This window comes from Antrostomus carolinensis, unplaced genomic scaffold (genome assembly GCF_000700745.2).
Source record: "Antrostomus carolinensis isolate BGI_N321 unplaced genomic scaffold, ASM70074v2 scaffold32738, whole genome shotgun sequence".
In the NCBI taxonomy this organism is placed as follows: Eukaryota; Metazoa; Chordata; class Aves; order Caprimulgiformes; family Caprimulgidae; genus Antrostomus; species Antrostomus carolinensis.
In genome coordinates this window covers 1,692-25,329 of record NW_010332877.1, presented here as the reverse complement: position 1 = coordinate 25,329, position 23,638 = coordinate 1,692, and the positions used below count along the sequence as shown (strand labels likewise).

General features: G+C 33.7%; 1 protein-coding gene across 6 annotated transcripts in view; it reads right to left on the bottom strand.

Moving 5' to 3' along the window:
• Positions 1 to 23,188, bottom strand: part of PFKP (phosphofructokinase, platelet) — a 30,191-nt gene extending 7,003 nt beyond the window's left edge. For 2 of the 6 annotated variants that reach the window (XM_029086407.1, XM_029086408.1), the window contains exons 1-14: positions 23,105 to 23,188; positions 20,668 to 20,857; positions 17,965 to 18,130; positions 17,463 to 17,507; positions 17,256 to 17,364; positions 16,745 to 16,840; positions 15,217 to 15,309; positions 14,746 to 14,871; positions 14,083 to 14,147; positions 13,352 to 13,421; positions 9,785 to 9,931; positions 8,843 to 8,913; positions 8,316 to 8,403; positions 7,202 to 7,354 (exon numbers count right to left, since the gene is read on the bottom strand). In XM_029086407.1, coding sequence (XP_028942240.1) covers positions 7,202 to 7,354; positions 8,316 to 8,403; positions 8,843 to 8,913; positions 9,785 to 9,931; positions 13,352 to 13,421; positions 14,083 to 14,147; positions 14,746 to 14,871; positions 15,217 to 15,309; positions 16,745 to 16,840; positions 17,256 to 17,364; positions 17,463 to 17,507; positions 17,965 to 18,130; positions 20,668 to 20,857; positions 23,105 to 23,170 — 1,485 coding nt within the window. In that variant the 5' untranslated portion in view covers positions 23,171 to 23,188. Of the gene's footprint in view, positions 1 to 1,425; positions 1,579 to 7,201; positions 7,355 to 8,315; positions 8,404 to 8,842; positions 8,914 to 9,784; positions 9,932 to 13,345; positions 13,422 to 14,082; positions 14,148 to 14,745; positions 14,872 to 15,216; positions 15,310 to 16,744; positions 16,841 to 17,255; positions 17,365 to 17,462; positions 17,508 to 17,964; positions 18,131 to 20,667; positions 20,858 to 23,104 lie in introns of all 6 variants that reach the window. The other 4 variants (XM_029086409.1, XM_029086411.1, XM_029086410.1 and 1 more) reach the window with 4 other exon arrangements.
• Positions 23,189 to 23,638: the final 450 nt, after the last annotated feature.

Genomic DNA, 23,638 nt, shown 5'->3' with positions numbered 1-23,638 from the left:
CTGATGCAGGTTTTCAGAAGTTTTAAATATGGAGGAATGGAGATTTTTTTGAGTACTCTCTGTAATTCCATTGCTAGTTGAGTTTTCATATGAACTGAGCCAACTTTGTGAAAAATCTGATACTCAAAACTTCACCGAATCAAGTGTTCTATTTTTAGCATAAACTAAATATTCTAACCATAATGAAATTCAATAGATACATTTTTGTTTTATTTTTTTACTGAGAGCATTACTGAAAGTAGTACAAATTGCAATTAAAATTAATAATAAAAACAGTGAAATAAGAGGAAGCAGCAATATATATTATTTTTTTACCCACTGTGTTTTCATGTTTTCACTTTTACAGGTGTTTCACTGTTAGAAGTCATACCAGTTATAATTAGCAGACTTAGTCTGACATTGAAGTAAGTAAGGGGAAAGGCAGCTAATGGAGTGGTAAAAGTACCTGTGTCCTGCCTGTGAACATATTGCTCTAATTTAGCCACACTACACCTTGGATCAACTTCACCTCAGGGATGCTGTATCACACCTCCCAAAGATCACGCCATAATGTACTCTGACACAGCTCTTTCAACTATCTACTGGAGCTTCTTCAATCTATATAAAAAAGTAACTGTATCAGAGCAGGACGACAAACCTGCATTTCTCAAAACCCTGGATCTCTAGTCTGACTTTCTTGGCCAATTACTTGATAATTACTTATATGGATAGATAATGTGTGGTTTGCATCTGTTTGCATCAGACTTCAACTCAATTCCCTTTGCTGCAACTCTAGCAGACTCAACAGCATAGTAAAGAACTTAAACAGTTCATACAGTAGTTTACCCAAGGGAAAAACCTATGGCAGATTGAAACTAGAAAACTGATTGTTCTGACTGAAATGACTCATTCATACCAAGTTCTGGCCTCAAACTAGTTAGCATCAGTGACAGAATTAACTGCTTACACTAAGCATGCATTTATATGCACTTAATATATGTTAAGCCTAATGCAGCCTATGGTATTATTCATGTGCTTAGTGTTATCCATGTACTTAAAATGCTCCGTAGCACTGAGCTCAGTCATTAGCCCATGCAATAAATGTGCCATTTATTTATAAAACATGTGCTTTCTTCTTTCACCTAAATAATGCTGAGGAGCTATGCAAGATATAAAACAAGATCAAACCAAGCAAAATATTTTATTCTCAGTAAAAATAAATGCCCTAAGCGCTAATGCAGCAGTCTTACATGACAAAACAGAGGCCCCAAAAGTTAAACATACAACATAATTAATTTTTCATTAGGTTAATCTTTAATTAGTCTTGGAAAATGTCCGTAAAAAAATACAGTAACTGAATTATTTGAGAAAACTAGACTTTCAAGGTCTTTAGGTATCCTCATACACATTTTATCATCTTAACTTTTAAAAGATATGCAGTCTTACCTCCACAATAGCATTCAAGGCAGTGTCAGCACCAATGCTAAAGTCTGTGCCTGGCACATTGTTGCTTATAGTAGCAGGCAACACACAGATAGGTACACAAAACTCCTCAAAGCGGGAACGTGCCTCGTGTAGCTGCAGACAACTTTCATAGGCCTGAAGCAGTGGTACAAGTATGAGTGATACATTCCTTGTCTGTGGATTGCTCTGCTAATGACTCCTTGCATGTAATGGTAAATCTGGCTGTCCATTGGCCCAAGTAAATTGAATTGGTGAGATTATTGAGGGGGATATCCTGTACATACCACAACAGTGCACTGGGGTTGCATTGGCACAATGCTCTTTGAAGAAATGCAGAAGATTAGTGCAAGTTAATACAGAGTGAACATGAAGTATGCATAGCATAGAGGTCTGAAGCATTTGGGCAGGAAAAAACAGTATAAAGGTAGACTGGAAATCATTCCACAAAAAACCAGTTAAAGAGCAAAGTTTGAGAAATGTTATGGAGTTTAGGAAGTTAACTAGTAAAACACCTACAACTTGAAGGAAATGCTTAAAGAAAGATGCTTTTTAAAAAACTATGTTATCCTATAAAGTCAAGACGCACACCTATTTCCAGCAAGAAAAAAGAAAAAGAGTTTTGCCTATGCTTTCCAAGATTTTGTCAACATCACACATCTGCATCCATGCACACAGACTGGACATAGGCCCAGAAAAATCCAGGAACATGTGCACGTGAATGCATTAATAAAGTTTACAAGTATAGTTCAAAGATTCTTTGGAAAGCAGCTGTCCTTGGGAAGATTCCAAACACTACAGAACAAATCACCATGTGAAAAGGATTAGGTGTTCCTAATAGCTGTCAAAATAATACTTAAAGGTTAAGATTCTGCAGCTGTTTTAAGTCAGTAAACATTTTTTTTAGTTACATTATTCCAATTCTTTCTAATCTACACTAATTAGCATCTCTCAATTTTTTAAACTGCCTTTGTAACAACTCTTCATACAAAAGCCTGACTACATAGTACGTTACATTTTTCTTAAATCTCTTTCTCCCAGAAAGGACTGATGTTCATAGAAGTCTCATCTTTTCAATTTCTCAAATCAGTTCAGCGAAGTAAACTATTGCAAGCTATCTCCACAAATATCTACACAGTGACTGATTTAAGTAATAACTTCGGAGAAAACAATGGGAAAAAACTCCCCTTGCAGAGTTCTGCTCTCTAGATCTTTTCCCTAGATAAAGCAGACGCTGTTCAGTGAGAGGACAGGACACATGGCAGTCAGTGCATGACTTGCAAAGTGACTTTCTAAAGTCTGACTCTGCTCATGTATTTTGTAAGTGCAACTGTCAATTAGGCTCAGTGCTAGGATGCATTTCCAGTTTAAGTCTGAAACACGGTTTAAAAGACTGCACTTTCAGACCTGTAGCTCTGAGAAGCAGTATAGCCAGCAGAGCAAGAAATGGATTTTTCCTTTTTTGTTTTGTTTTGTTTATTTTTTGTTTTGTTTTGTTTTTTGGGAGGTGGGTTTTTTTATTTGGTTGGTTTTTTGAGTGGATGAGACTTCAGTGAGAAAATTTCAGTAATTGCCTAGCCCAGGTCAATCAGGCTGCTTTCAATTTTTATTTCTACTGAAAAATAAAGATGTCCAGTGAGTCACAGTGGTTTGGTAAAACCACATGGCTTCCTGGAGATCTGCAAAACATGAGTTTCTACAAAAAAGTTTGTATTGAGACATTTGGGAAAACAAGGGAGATTCAAGAGCAATAACTAACACAATTGGTTAGTCTGCATTTATGATATGTTAAGATGCAGTTAAGATATGTTTTACTTGCATTAAATATTGCCATTTTATTTGATGCAAGTGATTTCAGCAAACATATCCAAAGACTGTACCTTCACCAAGCATGAGCATTAGATGATTTTATGCAACATCTTCACATCACTGCAGCAAAATATGAAAATGCTTTCAAATAAAGGGTCACCATAATTATAAAGGGTAAACAAGTACCAGCCCTGGGAGGGTACAGGAGTCTCTGTTTTTCAAGGAAACTGCATGGAGACTGCATTAAAGGAATCTAACTGTAGATTTATTTGCTCCTCAGTGAGAAAGGGTCTTTTTGTGGCTGTTTGCTATTCTCTTCTTCACAAAACCAATTGATCAACCCATACCTCCTTCCATTTGATGAAAGGAAAAGGCAGATTCTCAAAGAAACACATTAGAGAGTTTCAGCATGTTCCTTTTCCAGGTTCCATTTTTCTCCATCTCTAGCTAATACCTTTTATTTTCATTTCCCCATTTACTTCTCCATGTCCTAAATCAAACTAATATACCTTCATACCTTGTTCAGGTTTATTCCTCTTTCCATCAGTTTCCTCTAGCCCTTCAGTAGGCTTTGTTTTCAAATCAAATTGTCATCCTTTCCATTCTCTTTCCATGTTCCGTAGCAGAAAAAGTCTAACCTTTTATTTGTTCTGCTTAACTACAGGATAGGTTTCTGCTTTTTAGTTCCACCTGCAAAATGTACTGCTAATGCCTCTTCTGATCAATATTAAGTAATTCAACTTTAATTTTTAAAAAACTCCACCCTTCATGGTCATGTAGGAAAAAAACCTAACACTTCCTTGTTGTCACATTCCAGAGGTCTGCTATTGGAAATAATATTCTATTCATTTCATTGGATTAGCAACATGAAGTTGAGAATATAGCTATTTTTTTTATGGTAGTTATTTTACTGATGCTTCTTTTCACAGAAAAGTCAAAGTTCATGTTCTTATCCTGCAGTCCTAAAGAATTTATTTTTTATATCTAGATATACAAGTCTTAAGCATACCCTTTTCAGGTACAGAAACCTGTATTTTATATTGTGGAGTTTTCCCCAGGTATTTTATATTGTGGAGTTCTCATTGACATGTTATCACTAATATTCTGAAAACTGAAGTGAAAAATACAGTACAAGATAAATTTGAAACACTCTTCAAAAGACAAGTGAAATTCTACTATTCAACTGATTACAAGCCTGTATTTGAAAACAAAAATGGAAAAAATGTTGCATTTCAAGAGGGCCATAGAATCTGTTATAGAATCTAAATTCTAATTATTGAGAAATGTACCATCCATTACCTATGACTTAAGGAAAAGCACACTCTTGCCTAATCTCTCATTCAGATGTTATGTATCTATTGGCCTGGTTTTTATTGTGTTTCTTTTTAAATGCAGCATCTTAACACATTTTATCTGCACATGTCTCAAGGTACCATTTACATGCCTTGACAAGTTTCAAACAACCTAACACTGACAAGTGTCTAGCAATGCCAAACTCTAACAAGGCCTCATTACCCAACACAAATGTACTTACCTTACTAAAAGTTGTCAAGAACACAGAAGTAAGAACAGCACCACAGAAAAACTAAGTGTGATGACATTTTGGTGTTCATGAGAGGTACAAATTCAAAAGCATTGAAAACTATGATACCTTTATTCACCTAATACTGACAACAGGCATAAAAATACTATAAACTAGATGTAACAGACATTCCTGTCCATTTGCTACTTTTGTTTACCACAGTCAGTTGTATGACTTGTAGAGTCTATCAGTCACATTTAATAGGGGACATCATTTTTCAGACACATGGTCTGAATCTTTTGATTGTCCTATGCTAGGGCAAGAGTTGGACTCGATGATCCTTGTGGGTCTCTTCCAACTCACATTCTATGATTCTATGATCACTGTTGAACCTGATCTGAACATGCAACACAGGAATGAAAGGATAAATTTTTCGTTATCAGTTTTAGTGAACCATCTTCAAACAATCAGAGCAGAAAACTTAAGATACCAAGCAGAAACGTTTCCTCAACACGAAAGTCTGCTCCTTCCCTCAATAAAGAACAAAACTTAATTTTCCATTAGACTGAATCTAAATTTTGCAAAGCCATTACATTTCATATTTATTACAGAAAAAAATCCAGGCAAAATGCAAAAACAAGACGAATGCTATTAGTAAAAAAATATCAGTTTGAAAAGTTTTCAGCTACTGCACTGAAAATATGGAGATACTGACATTTTATTATCTAATGAAAGTGGACAATATCAAGAAACCTAGTATAAAGCAAAAGACAACAACGAGAGAGAGACTGACTGACTATGATATATCCCACCCTACATGAAATAACTCATAAAAAGAAGCCAGTTAGGTAAATAAAGTTTAAGAATGAAAGAAAAGAAGAAAAGTAGGTGTTATGCACAATCATTTTACTCACCTTAATTTGTGATCAGTAATTTTGGAGAGATATTTTTATTTACCAGAACTGGGAAAACAACATTTATAACCTAATTTGTCTATAAAGAATAACTTCAGGATAAATTTTAGTTAGCTTACAGTCTTGTTCAAGGCTATAGTTAAGGAAACTGAAATTTCCTAACTGAAGGGTTTATTTTGCTGAAGTTAAAAATATTTATGTTGGCATAGTAAAAAACAAAAATAAAACAGGTGAAAATTACGTTATTGCTCTTGAAGTTAATAGTTTTTAAGGAATCCTTCAAATTTCTGAAAATAATATCAAGATTAAAATCCTCAAATACATCTATATTATAGAAGAACTGTCATATCATTTTGAAAAGCTACTTGAAATTCTTTTCACACTTTACATGAGCACCGTGCTTGTTATTTGTCACTTTGTAAAATGTGGCTCAATACGTACAATCAGTGAAAAAATTCTATATTTTGGCTCCAACACAGCTGGAAACAACAAAAATAAAATAAAATAAAAAAAAAAAATGAAGAGTGGAACCTGTAATAAGGTAATTCATTGTAATTCAGTAAGCAAGTTATGAAACAATTCTGTTTCTTTTTTATAAATGAAAATGTAAATTGAAATTTTGAAAACAAATGCTTTATTAGCTCTTTGCTATATTTTAAACTATGGACACTCTGCAACTGTATCTGCAATATATACGCATCTGCAGGTTATGCTGAAAAGAAAAAAAGAAAAATGAAGGAAGTGTAATGTTACTGTTATTGTTTCACAGACAAAATTATGTCAGAATACATAAAACCAGAATTGTTCTTCTTGGTAGAGCTATGATGGATTAATGCTTAAGTGATCCCGATGAACTGTGACTGTACATTGCCTGACAATTTCATTTACAGGGTGTTTGACAATGCTCTTTCTATTCAACTCAGTTTAGTTTACGAATCCGTTCTTAATTTATACTGTATTATTGGATCTGATTTTTTAAAAAAATATTTCATAGGTCTCAACTCTCTTTTGTTAAATCTCATTATTGGTAGAATACATATAATTCCTATTATTAGAGAAATATGGATCTTATATTCTCTATTAGAGAAATAAAGATGTGACATACATAAATAAGGATCTCTTCTGAAAAGAACAGTCACTCAGCAATTTTTACAGCTGAGTATACTGATACTTTACATATAATAAGGATTTTTTTTTTCTCTACAGTATATCAAATGATCATCAAGTCTTTTTAGGTTTCTTTCTTACAAATACAGCAGATATATGCCATCTTATTTTGTAGTTAACAAATTTACAGTCATTGTCATTTCAGAGGAAACCTAATGGAGGCATTTGGGGCCCTAAACCTTCTCTTTTTTACATAGCAATCATGAATGTGGCTATATCAAGTAACTGTATCATTTTCCAGATTACATTTCCAAAGTTCTGGTCTATAAAAATATCCGGTTCTAGCCAATTTAGTCAGTTTTAATCAGAACTGCTTTGTTAGAAAGCGCACACACCTGAATAGACTTACATCAGTTATAGTGTTCAGAGCAGTATCTGCACCAATGCTGAAATCTGAACCCGGTACATTGTTGGATACAGTTGCAGGAACCATAACCATTGGAACACAGAATTCGTCATATTTCTCTCGGGCAGCTGACAATTCCAGAAGTCCAAGGTACGCCTGTTGGGCACAGGCATCGGGTGAAAAATTAGGATGAATAAAATAAGGACAAAATTGGAGTGATAAAATGGAAAGGGCCACAGGGGGAGCCATTTCTACCACAGCACACTTCAGCAAGTCAAAGCATTAAGGAACCACTAAAGTCTAACACACACAGAAAAAAAGAAAGCATTAAAACCAGGTATACATTTGAAAAAAAACCCACAATAAATAGAACATTCATTTCCAAGGGAATATCTAATGTACATATACTGAGTGTTTTGTACAACACAAACATACTGCAAACTAGTTCCCCAGTCTTCAGGTACTGGTACTCCTCATTTAAAATCTTAATATTCCTGAATTAGGGCCATGTCTTTAACAAGTTGGAAGAAATGGATGATTTATTCCTTACCAAGAAGCAATAAGCAATTTCTTCTCTGGGAAGAGCTGGCAAAATACTGAATCAAGACCTCAAAAATTTATTATTTTTGGTAAAATGAAATGAACATGAAATATGGGAAAAAAAAACCCAAAACTTCTCTACATCAAATACACATTTTGAAATGCACTATGTAAAAAAGAGTGGCTTAAATAAGGGACCACAGTGCAATTACTACTAAAGGTCAAGAACTTCTGGAAGCATAAGTACTGATACAGTATAAACTGGAACTTGCACTACTGAAGTAATTACTCTTTTGTTTGGGTTTTTTTTAATAGGAAAATACTACCATGCTATCTCACCTTAATTATCCATTTAGCACGTCCTGTTTTGCAGTTACTAGTCACTGTCTTGAATGCCAACTTTCCACAGAATCAGTGAATGACAGTACTTCTGAGCCAAAACACTATTTGTGTTGTGTATCAAGTATAGTTATAACCAAATACACTTTACATGAAGACTGGGTAAAAAATTGAAACAATCTATTCCTTTTGTTAGGAATTCTACCCTACTTGGACATAATTAGACATTTCAGTGTACCTCAAATCCACCAATAACCATAAGGGCGTTAATGTTGTTAGTGCGCATCTGGTCAGCAATCTTCTCCAAATATTTTGCAGGAAGAGTACTAAAAATTATTAAACCAGAAGAAAAATAAAAACAATTTACAGATTCTGTAGCAGTAAGAACTAATTACTAAGCTGAAACAGTAAACTGAGCAGGCAATGCAATATTTTTTGTTTTACATATTTATCCATACAAATAATTCTTCCTGACAACCAGTAAGAAATCATGTCAACTGTAAAGAAACTACAGGTTTGCCATTCTTTTAAGTGTAAGGACCTCAGGAAATTTTGAACTTGAGGTCTTGACTCCCATTTTCAGTGTCTCTTCAGAGCTGGTACAGTACTACAAGGACACCCAAGTTGGAATGTAACAATTTAAAAACAAAAAATAACTAATTGAGGTTTTAAAACATTCTGTGGGAGGAAAAGAGCATGAATTTGTACACTGGTTATATGAAGTATTAGAATTCACCACATCAACTGGCAAAATATTGACATTACCGTTTTGTACCCAGAATTGATCCTCCTTGACCAGTCCAGCCTCCAACATCTCCCCAGCTAATTTCCTTTATCTTTGAATAAAAGTAAAGAAGGAGATTCTGTTAGGTAATTAACCAACTTTTTTCTTGACATGCAGTGAACACCAGGTACTACTTAATGTAAAGCTGCTGGAACAAGTTGTTGGGCTTAGACAGCAACAAAAATGAACTTGGCAAAGAAAGAAAACAGCATGATGTTAACTTAATTTTTCTTGAATTCTTACTAATCCCTTTCCATTCTACCTATTTATTCTTTCTTCCTCTAGATCATGATGAACCCTGCCTACTTTTTTCATATCATGATCCTATTTTCACATCCTCTCCTACTGACTGTGAAACAAAAAAAAAAAAAATTCTAAAACTAGGTCTTTGAAATTAGTTTTGGGACCTGTGGCTCCAGCTAGGCATAGAAATCATAAGTCCTGTAACCAGTTTCTCCTGGGTATACCCACTGAAGCTTAACATTTAAAACAGGTGAACAGAAGAATCTAAATCACCTGGGGGAGAAAAAAACCTTCCTCCCTCAACAAGCACTAAATTTTCTATAGCAAAGGAACACAGATGCAACAACTCATCATGTAGAATCAGCAATTCTTTTGTTATTCTGTGGAAAATTTACCATATGCTAAATACTGATTTAAATTTGAAGGTAGGATTCATCTGAACTGATTTTGTAGCTCTGCAGCATTTGATTTGCAATGCTTAATATAAATGAATCTATAGACTGGAATATTTGAGAAATACAATCACAGTTTGGGTTTTATATATCTTTATGAAATAAAAGAACTTAAAGAATCAGCTCCTACAACAGTTAGAACAGAACATACCTTCTAAGAACAAAAACAAAGGTGGTGGTGTGAGATGGGGTACATACTACTATGTAATCCACACATGCAATACTGACCTTCCCTCTAGCAAAACCTTCAAATCCATCAATGACAGCAAACATTTTATGGCCTTCAGTTATGCCAACTCTCACTGCAGCTCTCACTGCAGCATTCATTCCAGCTGCAGGGGCACCAACATTTAAAACTGCCACGTTAAAATTAGTCTGCAAGAGAAAAATAATATTTAATAAGCACTTTAATGCCTACACCATGGTTAATTTGTCCATCATACACAGCTGCTAAATATTGGAATGTAGCAAAGGAAATTTCAAAGCCCCTAAAACCATCCAAAATTTAAAGTTAGCTAGAAGATACACATATTTCCCGAATTGCAGAATATCACATAAAAACAAACAGTTAAAAAAAAATACTATTTGTTTTTAAATCAGGCTTTATCACATTTTCACCTGGTTTGCAGATTAAGTTAATCAGGTTTTTATATTCTAGCTCAGTTAGGTTCAAGAAACATAAAATAACCTGCATTATTCAACCAGTTTCATGTTATCAATGACACCCAGAATAGCCAAGAAAAGACTAGGAACTAATTCTAGCACCATAGCAGTTATATCATCAATGTCATACAAAGCAGAACAGATAAAAACTTGTATTGCCCAGACTGCCAGAGCAGCTGACAATAGAGTAGTAAACAGGAGCACTCAGCATTGTTCACAATACCATACATTTTCAGATAATAGCAGTTTTAAAAGCATTTCCTAATGACTCAAAGTAACTGTGCTTAGATACTGTGTCTCTCCAAGTTTAACAAGTATTCCAGGTAAGTAGATATTCTACTCAAATGGAAAAATCTGAGATACAAAATACTCATTTGTAATTTAAACCACAGACAATGTAAGAGACACTGTTCTATTTAAAACATAACATGTTTTATGTTATATGTTGGTATATAATGTGTATTCCATACCTATGCATTTAGTCCCCATTAATATTGCTTTGTTATCAACTGTATTCTAGATAAAACAACTACATCTAAATGGATGTAAGCATTACAGACTGAACAACACAAATGGCAAAAATCACACAATCTGGCTACAAAATATTATTAAAATCTTCTGTCTTGTTATTAACAGACCCAACTCTAAAACCACAACAGTTTTCAAATCAAGAACACTCCATTCAATGGAATTACTACTTTATACTGCTAAATCCAATACAATTCAGATAATTAATTCCTTCCCAGAGGAAAAAACTTCAATACTTGCATTCAAAAGAAAAATATAACAGAAAAATTTCTCATAAATGCACACTGTGAGAGTAAACAATACAAGAGTGCTACTGTGTGTAAAATGCTAGTAAGCATCTTTGGATTAAATTTTAACTGCAAAGCAGGAAATGCAGATCTCCTGTAAAAGGAGTATTCCTTGAGATGGAAGGCTGATTTCCAGACAAATCACAGGCCACTGTCATTGATTAAGAAACAGTCAGCTACTATAAATCAATACATTTTCATTAACATCAATAAGTGTTGATTTACAACAGATAAAAATATAACCCATTACAAAAAAAAAAAGAAGGTACTGCAATTCATTAATTTTGTGTTATTTTATGACTTTGAAATTAATATTAAGAGCAAATTATAAGTAAAGAATTATAACTTTACGTGCCTGACATTTGGGAAAGTTTAACCACTTTGTATGAATTTAGCAAACAGAATCTAAGTAAAAGCAAACTATGGAAGCAAAATGCAAGAACACTTGACAGCCTGAGCTTATACACTAAAATTCATCATGATTTAGGTCAGCTGGATGACCTTAAATTGTTTATAACTATTAACAGGACAAAATTGTAACACTTTGGTACTGTGGAAGAGCTGAATTTATTAGCTCTAGCCTAGAAGACACATATACAAGACAAAAAAACCAGAACAGATGTTAGGTAAGCTTCCAATCAAAAAGAAAAAAAAAAAAACACTCAAAGCAGAAGATATATGGTTTCTTTTTTAGCTCTGGCATCATCAAAAGATTGTAGAAAAATGCAAAGGAAACACAAGCAGTAAAATATTTGTGTGCAGCAAAACTGCTGAAGCAGACCATTCAGTAGGGTCTAGTGATGTGATCAGCTCAGCCTTTTCCTCAATTCCTGTGACACACACATTTCATCTGCTTTTTAATTCCCATCTGACCTCTCTTATTGAAGCACACAGATTTGGCTAGTGTGGTCAAATCCAAGTAGTTAATAATTAAAAGCAGTCTACATTTCCTTCTAATGTCATCCATCACAAAAAAAAAAAAGCCATTTTAAAATAAAAGATGAAATCCTAATGCTAAACAGTTCTAAATTTGTATTGGTATATAAAAAACAAAACAAACATCTGATCTGGGATAGCAAATGTTGAATATCCACCAAAAAAAATTCCTGAATTCATGATCTCTTGAAGGTCAAACTTAGGTCCTTATTGTTTTACAAAAAATTACCATTTCAGCAGGTATATTTGAAACAACTGGTCTAAATACTTACTTTTACTTACGTTTAGGTAAAAGTATAATTTAAACCAGTTATTTTACCATACTCTCCTTGAAAGCTTCTACTATGACTTTTCATCTGTAACCAAGTTTCCTTTACTGTGTGAAGTTTTCTGTGACATAGAACACAGTAATTTTTGTCAACTAAAATGGCTAGCTGTCATGTTACTCGCTATCCACAGAATTTTCAAACAGATGACAGCTACTCAAATGAATTTTTCTTACCCTTCATGCCATTTTTCTCCTTAATAATACTGAGAGGATACTATTAATTCTTAATCAAATGTTTAATTGGAAAAAAAGATCCAAAAAAACATAACAGTAACAATCACACAAATAAGGTAACAATTCGTTACAAACCACAATTAAAAAAGGAATTAACTAGTGAGGTGACATAGTCACCCGCTCTGGTCAAGAACAAAATTATTCAGTACACCGCTAATGAAAGCAAAAAAATCCTGTCTGAAATTTGTTTGCACAAAACATTTAGTGTCTACTTCCTAATAAATCCATATTTCTTCTTATACACAACTTACAAAGAAAACTAAATGTCCACTGCTGTGGACATTACGCAGTGACTTATTAGATCAGGTAAATGTGATTCATCTGTCTTCACTATTCCATCCCATGAATTCCTAGACTTAACCCTGTTCTTGAGTGGTTTTACCCTTCAAAAGGACAGGCTAGAATTCCTTTATATTGAATCTTCTTTCTCTCACCTGAGATTTTAAAATTCTTAATCATGATTACATCACCTTTCCTTCTCTCCACGTTAAGGAACAAAGGGCATAACAGTAACTATTAGGACCAGACACTATAGCAATTGGGACCAGACACATATCCAAGACAAAAATAAACTGTCTAGTGGGAAATTTTCTAGTTAGAATGGTATTTCACTAAAAAAAAATAAAAAAGTTACATTATTATTAGAATAAAGTTGTGTGTTGCAAGCATCTTTATGTCATTATAATATTTAACTAACTGTATAAAACATCCTATAGCATAAGTTTGAGGAGAGTATTAAGACAGGATCAGGGGAAAGAAGAAAAGTACTATTTGTTAAGATGCACCAAAAGCATTGCACACTCAAAAAAACACCCTTACCTTTGGAAGCTCGGCATCTGGTTTTTTGTGTGACAGTAATTTGTAGGTGTTAAGGTTGTTTTCAAAGCTCCTAAATAAATAAGTAAATACGATAAAATAGCAAATTTTTCAACTCACAGCTATTTTAAAGAAACATTTGAATTTTCCAGAAACTTTTAAAAACAAGTATGTAATATTAGCACTAAAGTTATTACAAATGCAAAACAAGATAAAAACTGAAAATGAGAGAATACTGGAGAATACTCAATCCTCTAAGATAATAGTGAGAAGATATAAAATAACTATATAGCTGGCGAGTTAGTTTTATAGATCAGGGATAAAGCATTTTATTATCAAATTACTTGAAACAGAAAATGCTCTATTGGCAGAAGGTCTCCCTCCAGTATTTCTGTTGGAAAACTACCAGCTACTTACAAACAAGCTCACAAATCTTGAATAAATAAACACATGGTTGCTACCAGTCAGCTCATACAACACAGCAACTCTTTCCTTTGTGACTAGGTAGCCTAGTATCAGTTACTAGTCTGACATAGTACTGCACTACAGTTTTGTTTTACATGTTTTTATGTAGATAAGAATTTCAATTATTTTATTTAAGCAACTCTTCTTCTGTCTCCTCTTATTCTCAAATACATAAAAACATGGATATTAAATTATTTAAAATAAAATGTCAAAGGTCAGCAGAACAGCTATCCTAGAGCAAATAAGTTGATATAAGTTATTGGCCATACCTTCCACGAAGCCTCACAGCTTCAACAAATCTTCCCTCATCCATGGCTTTCTGTACTTCTTGAGTCTTGAAAAAACAAGTTGATAACTCAGTAAGTTTAAAAAACACAGGAAGTTGATTATTTCATATATACTCTAATAAATAGATCATTCTGAAATAGCTTTCCAAAGTTAAAAAAAATAAAATTGACATTTCATTAATTTATGAGCTACCTCTTATCATAGCATAAATTACAGTGAACAAGAGAAGAACAAACTAGAAGTAGACACCTAAAGATTTCCTTGGCGGGGGAAGAGGGAATCAATATTCTCTACTTTGTGTTTTCTTTTTTTCACTTTAAGCCAAGCAGTTTTAGTGCAGAAACCCGACTGTTGCATACGACATGTAAATGGATACAAGCATATGAAGAATTTGTTGTAATAATAAAAAGAGAAGATCTGAGATGAAAATGTAAAATAAATTTAAAAATATGTATTTCTTGTTTGTTGGTAGTTTGCAAATAACTAATAACACAGAGAACACACATGAATCTCATTATTATGAAATGTGGGAAAGTGCTGCACACATTCCCATCAGTGTTTTAATGACAACAGACAATTATTGTACACAGTGGTCTGTTGTAGTTAATGAATAACTATAAATTGGCTTTTTGTCAGAAACTCACCATCTGCACACACTCCATCAAAGGCAGACGGACAGCCTGGTTTCCAGACAGGGACACGACACAGGCAGGGGTAGCTGGAGTAGCTTCTAAAAGGGCAAGCACAGCTTCCACACCCATACGACTTGCCTGAAAATAGATAATGTTTGAGTGTTCAAGCAAGCACTTAAAAGCACAAGGCTTCAAATCACAGAAATGGTCATGATTTCTCCGTAAATATTCCTTGGTAGGTGAAAATGTCACAGACTGTTTAATACCGTTAAGTATGGATGACTGTTCTTGCAGCTTTGCTTTACAATCCTAATATAGTTTCCCCAACATGAAGTGCTTCACTAATCTGAATTTGAGCTATCCAGACAGTTAAAATAAGATAATCAGATTTAATCAGGTAAAATACCACCCCACCCTCAAATGAATAATCAAAATGTAGTTGTACTATGTAGTGCCATGAATAATTATTTTAGGTTCACTCACCAAAATTCTATCAAAAGCTGAAGGAGTTCCACCTCTCTGCACATGACCTAAGATAGTCACTCGAGTGTCAAAACCAAGCCGCTGAACCACAAGCTGCAAAGAATTTCCAAATATAGTGGTTTTATTATCATAATTATTTTATATATTATAAAAAAATTATATATACATTACTCTGCTTTATGTGCTATTTGAATAATAAAATTCTACATATAATGTACATTAGTATGTTGACAGTAATGAAAATACTATAAACGTTAAGCCAGTCTTTAGTTTATTCCTAACCTAGAACTAAACTCCATGTTTCTTATCTAAAGAAACATTTGATTTGATAATGGTAGAACAATGACTTAGATTGCAATGCTTTAACTGCAGTTATATTGGCTTCATTATGCACAATCCTCAGCCTTATAAAAACAGGTCTAAACATTTTAAGTAGAATACTTGAAGTTCAGTTACAGTGTTTTATTCACTCCATGTTTCATCTTTGTGGAAGATTACACAAGACAAAAGATTTTGAGTAAAATTTTAGTGATGATAACTTTTAACCTTAATTGACAAGGCTTTTAAAACTTGCAGTAAAAATTATAATCATAAAACTATTTCACTCAGACTTTCTTTCCATTTCCTCTGTTACATATCATCTAAAGTCACGGAAATGTTTTATTAAAACAGCTTCAGTGAGCATGTAAGGTTAAAAATAAATAATGGATATCAAAGAAAAAAAAAAAAAAAGGTACAAGTTATTTACAAAATCTTCTGTCCCTGGTCTTTATAGTTTTTGAATGTTTTAACTGGCTGAAATTTGTAGCAAGTAATGTTTCTTCCATAAATGCAAAATAGTTATATGCCGTATGTACACTTAACACTGCTTGGTGCCAAATTTTACTTCATAAAACTGCAATTCTGAATTAAGAGTCAAAGATTACTCTCAAACTGACAGCTATGGAAAACAAAACTTCCTAGTCACCGGAGAGTTAAATCCCAGGTGAAGTCAAAGTGTCCATAGCTCCTTCCTGCCAATGACTATTTTTCAACTTCTTTTCTTAAGGGACCTCTTCCAGTAACAGAACAGTTTCAACTCAGAAGTTTTTCTTAATCTTAGACACCAATAAAATTTTTGGCAAAGCAATCATTTAGAAAAAATGATAAGACTTTGTCCAAAGTAGACAGTATTATTGCACTGTGTGACAGACCGTTATTAAAATTTTACAAGAAATATAAAATAAAATAAATTATAATTACTGATTTGAGATGATTTCAGACTGTCTATCAATTAAGGCACTCACAAAGTAAGTGTTTTGGACTGTTATATTATAAGGAGAAAAGGTTCTAATAAACAGCCACTGAAATAACTACCCTCTAAATGGACTATGGAATCAGATAATAAAACACAAATACAAAACACAACCAGCAAACTGTGTGATAAACTACTTTATAGGAACAGATTTACTTCATAGAAATGTTGTTAGTAAAAAGCCCCATCTCAAGAACAAAGCAGAAAGTGCCTCATAAAGTAATTGACACTTACATCTTTAACCTTCTCTGACGTTATAGGTTTGTTGTGGCAATCAATAGCTCCTTCAGCTACAATAATAATATTCAGCCTTTTCTTTCGTGCACGGTTCTATAATGAAAATAAAAGCACACCAAATATAATTAAAAAACCTGAAATAAATTTACAGCACAATTTTATAATCAACTGCTATATAAGAAGCTGCTTGGATTTGAGGAAATATTTCTTATACTTGATCACTTCAGCGTTCTCACACATTTTATCTTCATACAGAAGATCTCCAAATGAAATGTCTTATATGAAAGTAATGAGGAAAGGTACATACACTGCTTATATAGGAATAGTTTTATGTAATCACTAGAGTAGGTCATACAATTCTTCAAAACAATCACAGAATGTTTAAGACCACTATTTGTGACACCAGAAGCAAAGACATGCTGAAAGTTCTGACCACATTTTAAAACCACTGTTTTCAAAAAAACATCTGCAAAGGCATCAGGGAATCCCAAACATTGTAATAGATTACCTCTGAAAGCTTAACACACATTGAATCTTCCCATCCTTCTTCTGGTGGATATTCAGGAATAAATACCCAATCTGCACCACAGGCTAAGGCACTAACAAGAGCTAGATACCTAATAAACATAACAAATGATTAGACATTTATGTTTCACATTTCTTGATCTTTCATAATTATATCTGTATGAAACAAATTACTGAAGACAATACATACCCACAGTGTCTCCCCATAACCTCCAGAACAAATGTCCTCTGATGGCTGTAAAAATAAGAAAATAAATTATCTGTAATACTGCAACTCAAAAATCCAGTCCAAATTCTTGAAATCAGATACTGTTATCAGGAAATAGCCTTTGTACTTTGTACTACTCAAAGTGTGTCTGGATCTTCTCTAGAAGAGTATGCTTGGGAAAGACTAAAAACATTAAAAAACCAAACCCTGCCCCTAAAGCTGATGCAGCCTCTACAAGCAGCTGCTTGAAGTGTTGCCACAACAGGAATGATGGAAAAGCAGTTACTAAGAAAAAAAGAAACCAAGACACTTGAAAGGTGCAGCCAAAAAGAGCTTTTATTCCCACTGTAGAAATACTACAAATACCAGTTATCTAACATCTATTTAACTTATAATCTCCACTATTGTATGGCAACAGGAAACAAGATTTGAAGCATAAACAACTTTATATTTGTTATAGTTTTCTAAAATATGCACAATTTACCTTTGAGCAGTGGTCATGATGGCATCCACAACTTCAATGATTCTGTGCAAGGCTGAGTCAGTACCTATGGTCATATCAGTGCCACAGAAGTCATTGTCTATGGATCCAACCATTCCCACAATATTAAGGTAGGCATATTTCTTAACAGCCTCTTCATCAATCTTTCCTGTAAAGAAGTGTCCAGAGAAAGAGCTTTAAGATTATTTTTAAAAGGAAAAAAAAAATACAACAAAAAGCCCCACAACAAAAAACCAAAAACCACAAACATTTTAGACCTACTGCTTGGGTGCTCTACTTTTGTAAATTAAATATATCCAAGCATTAAATTATGTTTACATATTTTAGGTAACAAGGTTAGTCCAAACTACAAACAAAAAACAACCAACCAAACAAAAGAATCCTGCACAGAACTCCTTACAGTAAGGATGGAAACAAGAGCTTTTCAGTCTATTTCAAAGTGTCAATGGATTATCAGGTTTTGTAATCAATTCTAAAATTGATGGTTTGGTCTTAAGTGAGAGTATTCAAATTATGGTCTCAGTGTATGACATGCAATGAAAAAGTAAAAGGATGCAAACTGGATGTGATTATGGGCATATGTAAACAATCAAAACCCAGCGTTAAACTTTTGAAGACTTCTCTTCTGCAACACTGAAAGGCTCTGATTTCATGATTAATAAGCAGCTAGAATGGAAAAGTTCTTATTCTAAGTCTTAGTCTGTGTTTCCCAATACATCAATGAAAATGCTGAATCATCCAAGAGTTTTAAAGGATCTCAAGGATGAAATACCTTCGCTGCTTACATGCTTAAAACTACCTTAGTATCTGTGGATGGGAGGCTAATAAATGCCAAATTTTTAATATGGTATTCAAGAACTATGTACTAGTGTGTTTAATGTCTATACTAGACAAAATAGTATAAATCATGATGAAAAACATAATTAATGTCCATAAAGATAAACATACAGCATTCTGAAGAATTAAAATGTTTTCAATTAATGTATACCATGCATTACAAACCTTTTCTAGAGTTCCAAAGGTGACTTAATAATCACATGAATAAGGGATATCTGGTTGACATATTCTATTTAAATTTCAAAAAAAGCCATTGACAAGGTCTGTCCCCAAAGGATTTTGAGGAAACTAAGTAGCCACAGCATAAGAGAGAAGGCTTTTCCATAGAATAATGTGAAACAGAGGTTGAAAAAAACAAAACAGAGGGTAGTAGTAAATGCAAGTTCTTGTATCTGAGGAAGGTAACCAGTGGAGTTATACAGAGATCTGCGCTGTTCAACATACTCAGCAATAACCTAGAAAAGGGAATGAGCAGTAAGGTGCCAAAGTTTACTGATCAAACTGAATTATTTGGTGTGAGGTGTCTGAGAAGAAATGAAAAATACTAGCAAGACACAGTGAGCAGTAAAGTATCAGATGGAATTCATTGTAGATAAATGTAAAGTAATACACATGAAAAACGTACCCTAATATCACAAACAAAATGCTATTTTCAGCATAATATAATAATGCTGTTTTCATTAATAAATCAGCTTCAATGCTCAATAGCAGTAAAAAAAAAAAATCAAAATATTAGAAAATATTAGGAAAAGAATAGAGAACAAAACAAAGATCATTATACTACTTTGTAGATCCATGGTTTGCCCTCATCTTGAATACTGGGTGCAGTTGTGGTCCTCCCCACCTCAAAAAGGACATGGTAGAACTGGAAAAGGTTCAGAGAAGGGCAACAAAGATGATCAAAGGTATAGAACTTACATATATGGAACAACTAAGCAAACTAGGACTCTTCCAACTAGAAAAAGAGGTGATGAAGGGAAAAAAAGACAGCTGTAAAATCTCAAGTGGCATTCAGAGAGGAAGCAAGATTGACCATTCACTGTTTGTTCTAACAAAAAAAAAAATATAGGGCATCAAATGAAACTAGAAGCAGCAGGATCAAAATAAACAGAAGATTCTTCACAATCTGCATTATTCAATGAAGCTGTAGAACTCCTTGCTACACAATGTTTTCAGAAAAAAAATCTGTTGGAGTTCAAGGAAACTGTATATATTCACAGAAGACAAATTCATTAAGGAATGCTAACAACTTCTAGTTCCCAAAGTCCTGAAGACAGAAATGGATGGAACCTATCAGTATTTCTACATTATGAGCAACATATAGCATCAACACAACATTATGTAGGCTTGCTCTCTTATTTTACTTTTCCTATACATTCTCCTGGATGCTATCAAAGACAACTACTGGTCTGGATGCACTTTAACAACAGCCAATGTTCTGATTTTAAACAAATTGTGACATACAAGCAGGAAAGCATCATAATTTAATAACAACCAAATATGTAGCTTGTTGTAGGAAAGGAATTACCATTTCAGTTTGGATTTGAGGGCAAAGGGCTTTTCAAGCCGTTTTTCAAAGTTGAGGCCCTGAAAATGATTCATAATGGGGCAAAAGCATCACACAGACAGTTGCTCAGTAACTTATTCGGCCTTTTTGAATCTTTATGGTATATAAGAGTCAATGTACAGAAATCAACAACTACTACTATGAAGAACCATGTAGTTTCTTAGAATGTATGTATTTGATTTTTGAATTTCAGAAACAGCCTCTGGATATACTTTGTGTATGTACAGTTAGAGTACATAACTTCCCTGGAGATTGGACTAGAAGTTTAAACACAAATTTACCTTTCTGTGCCAGTTCTTCTAGAAGTCCACTCCATTCTTCACGGAACAGATTGGCACCAGTTAAGCTTCCATCTCCACCAATGACACAAAGGTTAGTGATTCCTCTCTGAACCAAGTTGTAGGCTGCCTGCAGGCGGCCCTCCCGAGTACGAAAGGATTTGCAGCGTGCACTACCAATAACTGTACCACCCTAAAAAAGGGAAGATTTTAATTTAACATCTAGTATTTTACTGTCTTTTTAAAGCTATTTTGTAGCATAACTTCCATCTTTAATTTTACAGTGAGCAAAATGTAATGAAGAATAAGGAATTATCAAACCTGTGAAAAATTATGTTCTCAAGAAGAGATACACAGAGGAAAAAGAGAAAAAACACAAAAATGACAAAGAGCTACTCTGGAAGGAAATGATTTGGGATTAATTTCAGTAGCATTCCAATTAATTATCTAATTGTTACTTACATGTGATGACAATAATAAAATTGATATTATATTAAGTAGTTTAGAATTTAGATTAATTTGCTTCAAAGCATGACTTCTCCCCCCCAACATAATGAAATATATAAACAGTAACAGAAAAGATGTATCCCTAAAGTTCAAAATTAGCATTTATTGTCATTCCACAGAACTAAGGATAGAACTGCATCCACATTTAGTGCCTTATAGATTGGACTAATGTTAAATTTTCTGGTTTATTAATTTATCTGCTGTATTTATTAATATGATTAAAGAGCTTCCTCCAAAAATGTAACTCATTATTTTCAAAAAAGACCTTGTCACTGAGAATTGCTCGGCATCTTGCTGAAAACAAGCTATTTACATATCTTCCATGTTCATGTTGTTCAGTCACTCAAGAAGAGTCTAAATTTTATGTTATTTATTGTCACAATAAAAAGCAAAATTAATTAAGACTGAAAACCATTTTTTTCCTGCGTACAAATCTGGATATTATTATCTCACTTTTGCACAAATATTTCCTTCACTTTAACTTTTAATAAATAGGCCATGCCAATCTAAACTTGAGCTTCCAATCTGTAGAGGTTGTACTGATAATGATTTGCCCTACCAATAGGTGTTTCAGCTCTCAAGGTATCCCAGGCACCATTTTACCACTGCAATACACAACAGCTGTTAGTGGAAGAAAAAAAAGTGGAATAGAAGCAGTTCAGCTTTCTTCACAGATAAAAAAAAAATAGAAGTGCACACATGGAGATGTTCTAAAAATAACAATCAGGGCTAAAGAACATATCTAAACTAGATATTTTCATACTTAAAAAAACATAATTTTAAGTGGAAAAGAATGTATTTGAAACAATGTACTCAACTTGTTCTGATTAAAGAGAAATAAAGGTTGGGCTGAAAAATCTTTTATCAAAACAACTAAACACATTCTTTAAGATGCATCCCCAGCTTCACTGCTGGTCTGTTGAATTGACAGCAACCAGGCTCAGAAAGCTGTTTTTCTTAGAGCATATCTACTATATACATGTATAAGATGCCTGCATCCTGCTCCTGCCTATGCTATTGTGTGGCTTGGCCATGACATCTGGATGATGCTCTTAATCCTATGGTTTAGTTTTAGGTAGTCCTGTGAGGAGCAGGGAGTTGGACTTGATGGTCCTTATGGGTCCCTTCCAACTTGAGATATTCTATTATTCTACAACTACAAATTCTACAACATAGGGGATTAAAAAAAAACAACCAAAACCCCAAACATAAGTGGACAAAATATCTCACAGTATTACAGGGTACTTGTTTGTTTAACAGACAAACAATCCATTTTTCTCTCTGCTAACTGCTTTATGTTTATTGTATTAGTTTTACAGAAAGCTCATAAGAAACCCATGCTTCACCTGGAGATAGTTTTCAGAAAGCTTGGCAAGCAGTAAGACTTTTTTGCCAAACATAGGATCTGCTGTGGAAGACATAACAGGAGATCCAAATGGCCACCTTGCAGAACATTGTAATATAAATTAACAAAGTCACTGTCATTATCTGAGCTCTGGAGAACCACACTGTAACTACACCCATTACTATAATTCTAAATCCATTTACACAGGAAGCCAAAAGGGTTTCATAAGAAAACACTTGCCTTACAAAACACAGTTGTTGAATATTTTGGCCTTATAATATCTTTTTTTACTAAATATAGGTTTGTCAACATGGCTTTAGGAGGCTAATGACATATAATGTTGAAAATCTAGCACAAAGGTTTTCAAGATTATTTCTGTGCACCAAATATGAGACCACACAGAGATCTTTAAGACATGTCAAACATGCATACTGTAGAAATCAGGCTCTGCTAAAAGTGGTATGTGCTGGTCACTCAGTCACCACAAAATTTGAATCTATAATTACATTTGTTTGCCTGGATCTAGAATTTTGGATCCTCATTTAAAGAGAGAGGGTTTGGGTCCCACTCCCACCCACTAACACTTACCACTTGCAGGATACTTGAAACACTCTCCCATGAAACTTCTACGATATTATCACCTCCATCAACCATTCCCTGGTAACCCTGAAAAAAGTATTTCAGAAATCTGATTTGAATTGTGTAACATTTCCACTGCAGTAATATTTACCCTGTATATTTTAATGTGATTTTAAGTAATTAAAAACACTGAATTAAAAAATACTTAGTTTAAATGAAACAACATTCAAGCAGGTATCATATTAGAGGAAAAAAAAAAAGCCAAACCCTCTTCCTAAAAGATCAGTTCCAAAGACAACTTCAAGATAAAGTAATACTTTACACAGATTACACAGCTCACAAATGAGAGTGGCAACATATTTCTCCTTTCTTAGGAATAAATATTCAGGTTTTTTAAAAAACTGCAAAGACAGAAGAACTTTGAAAAGCATTATAAAATGTGCTTCCTAAAAACACAACCTCAGCCTACAGTAATAATCTTAGGAAAAAAATCTGCCTTTGTAACGCTTTGTACACATTTTCCCCCAAGGCAGGGATAAGCAA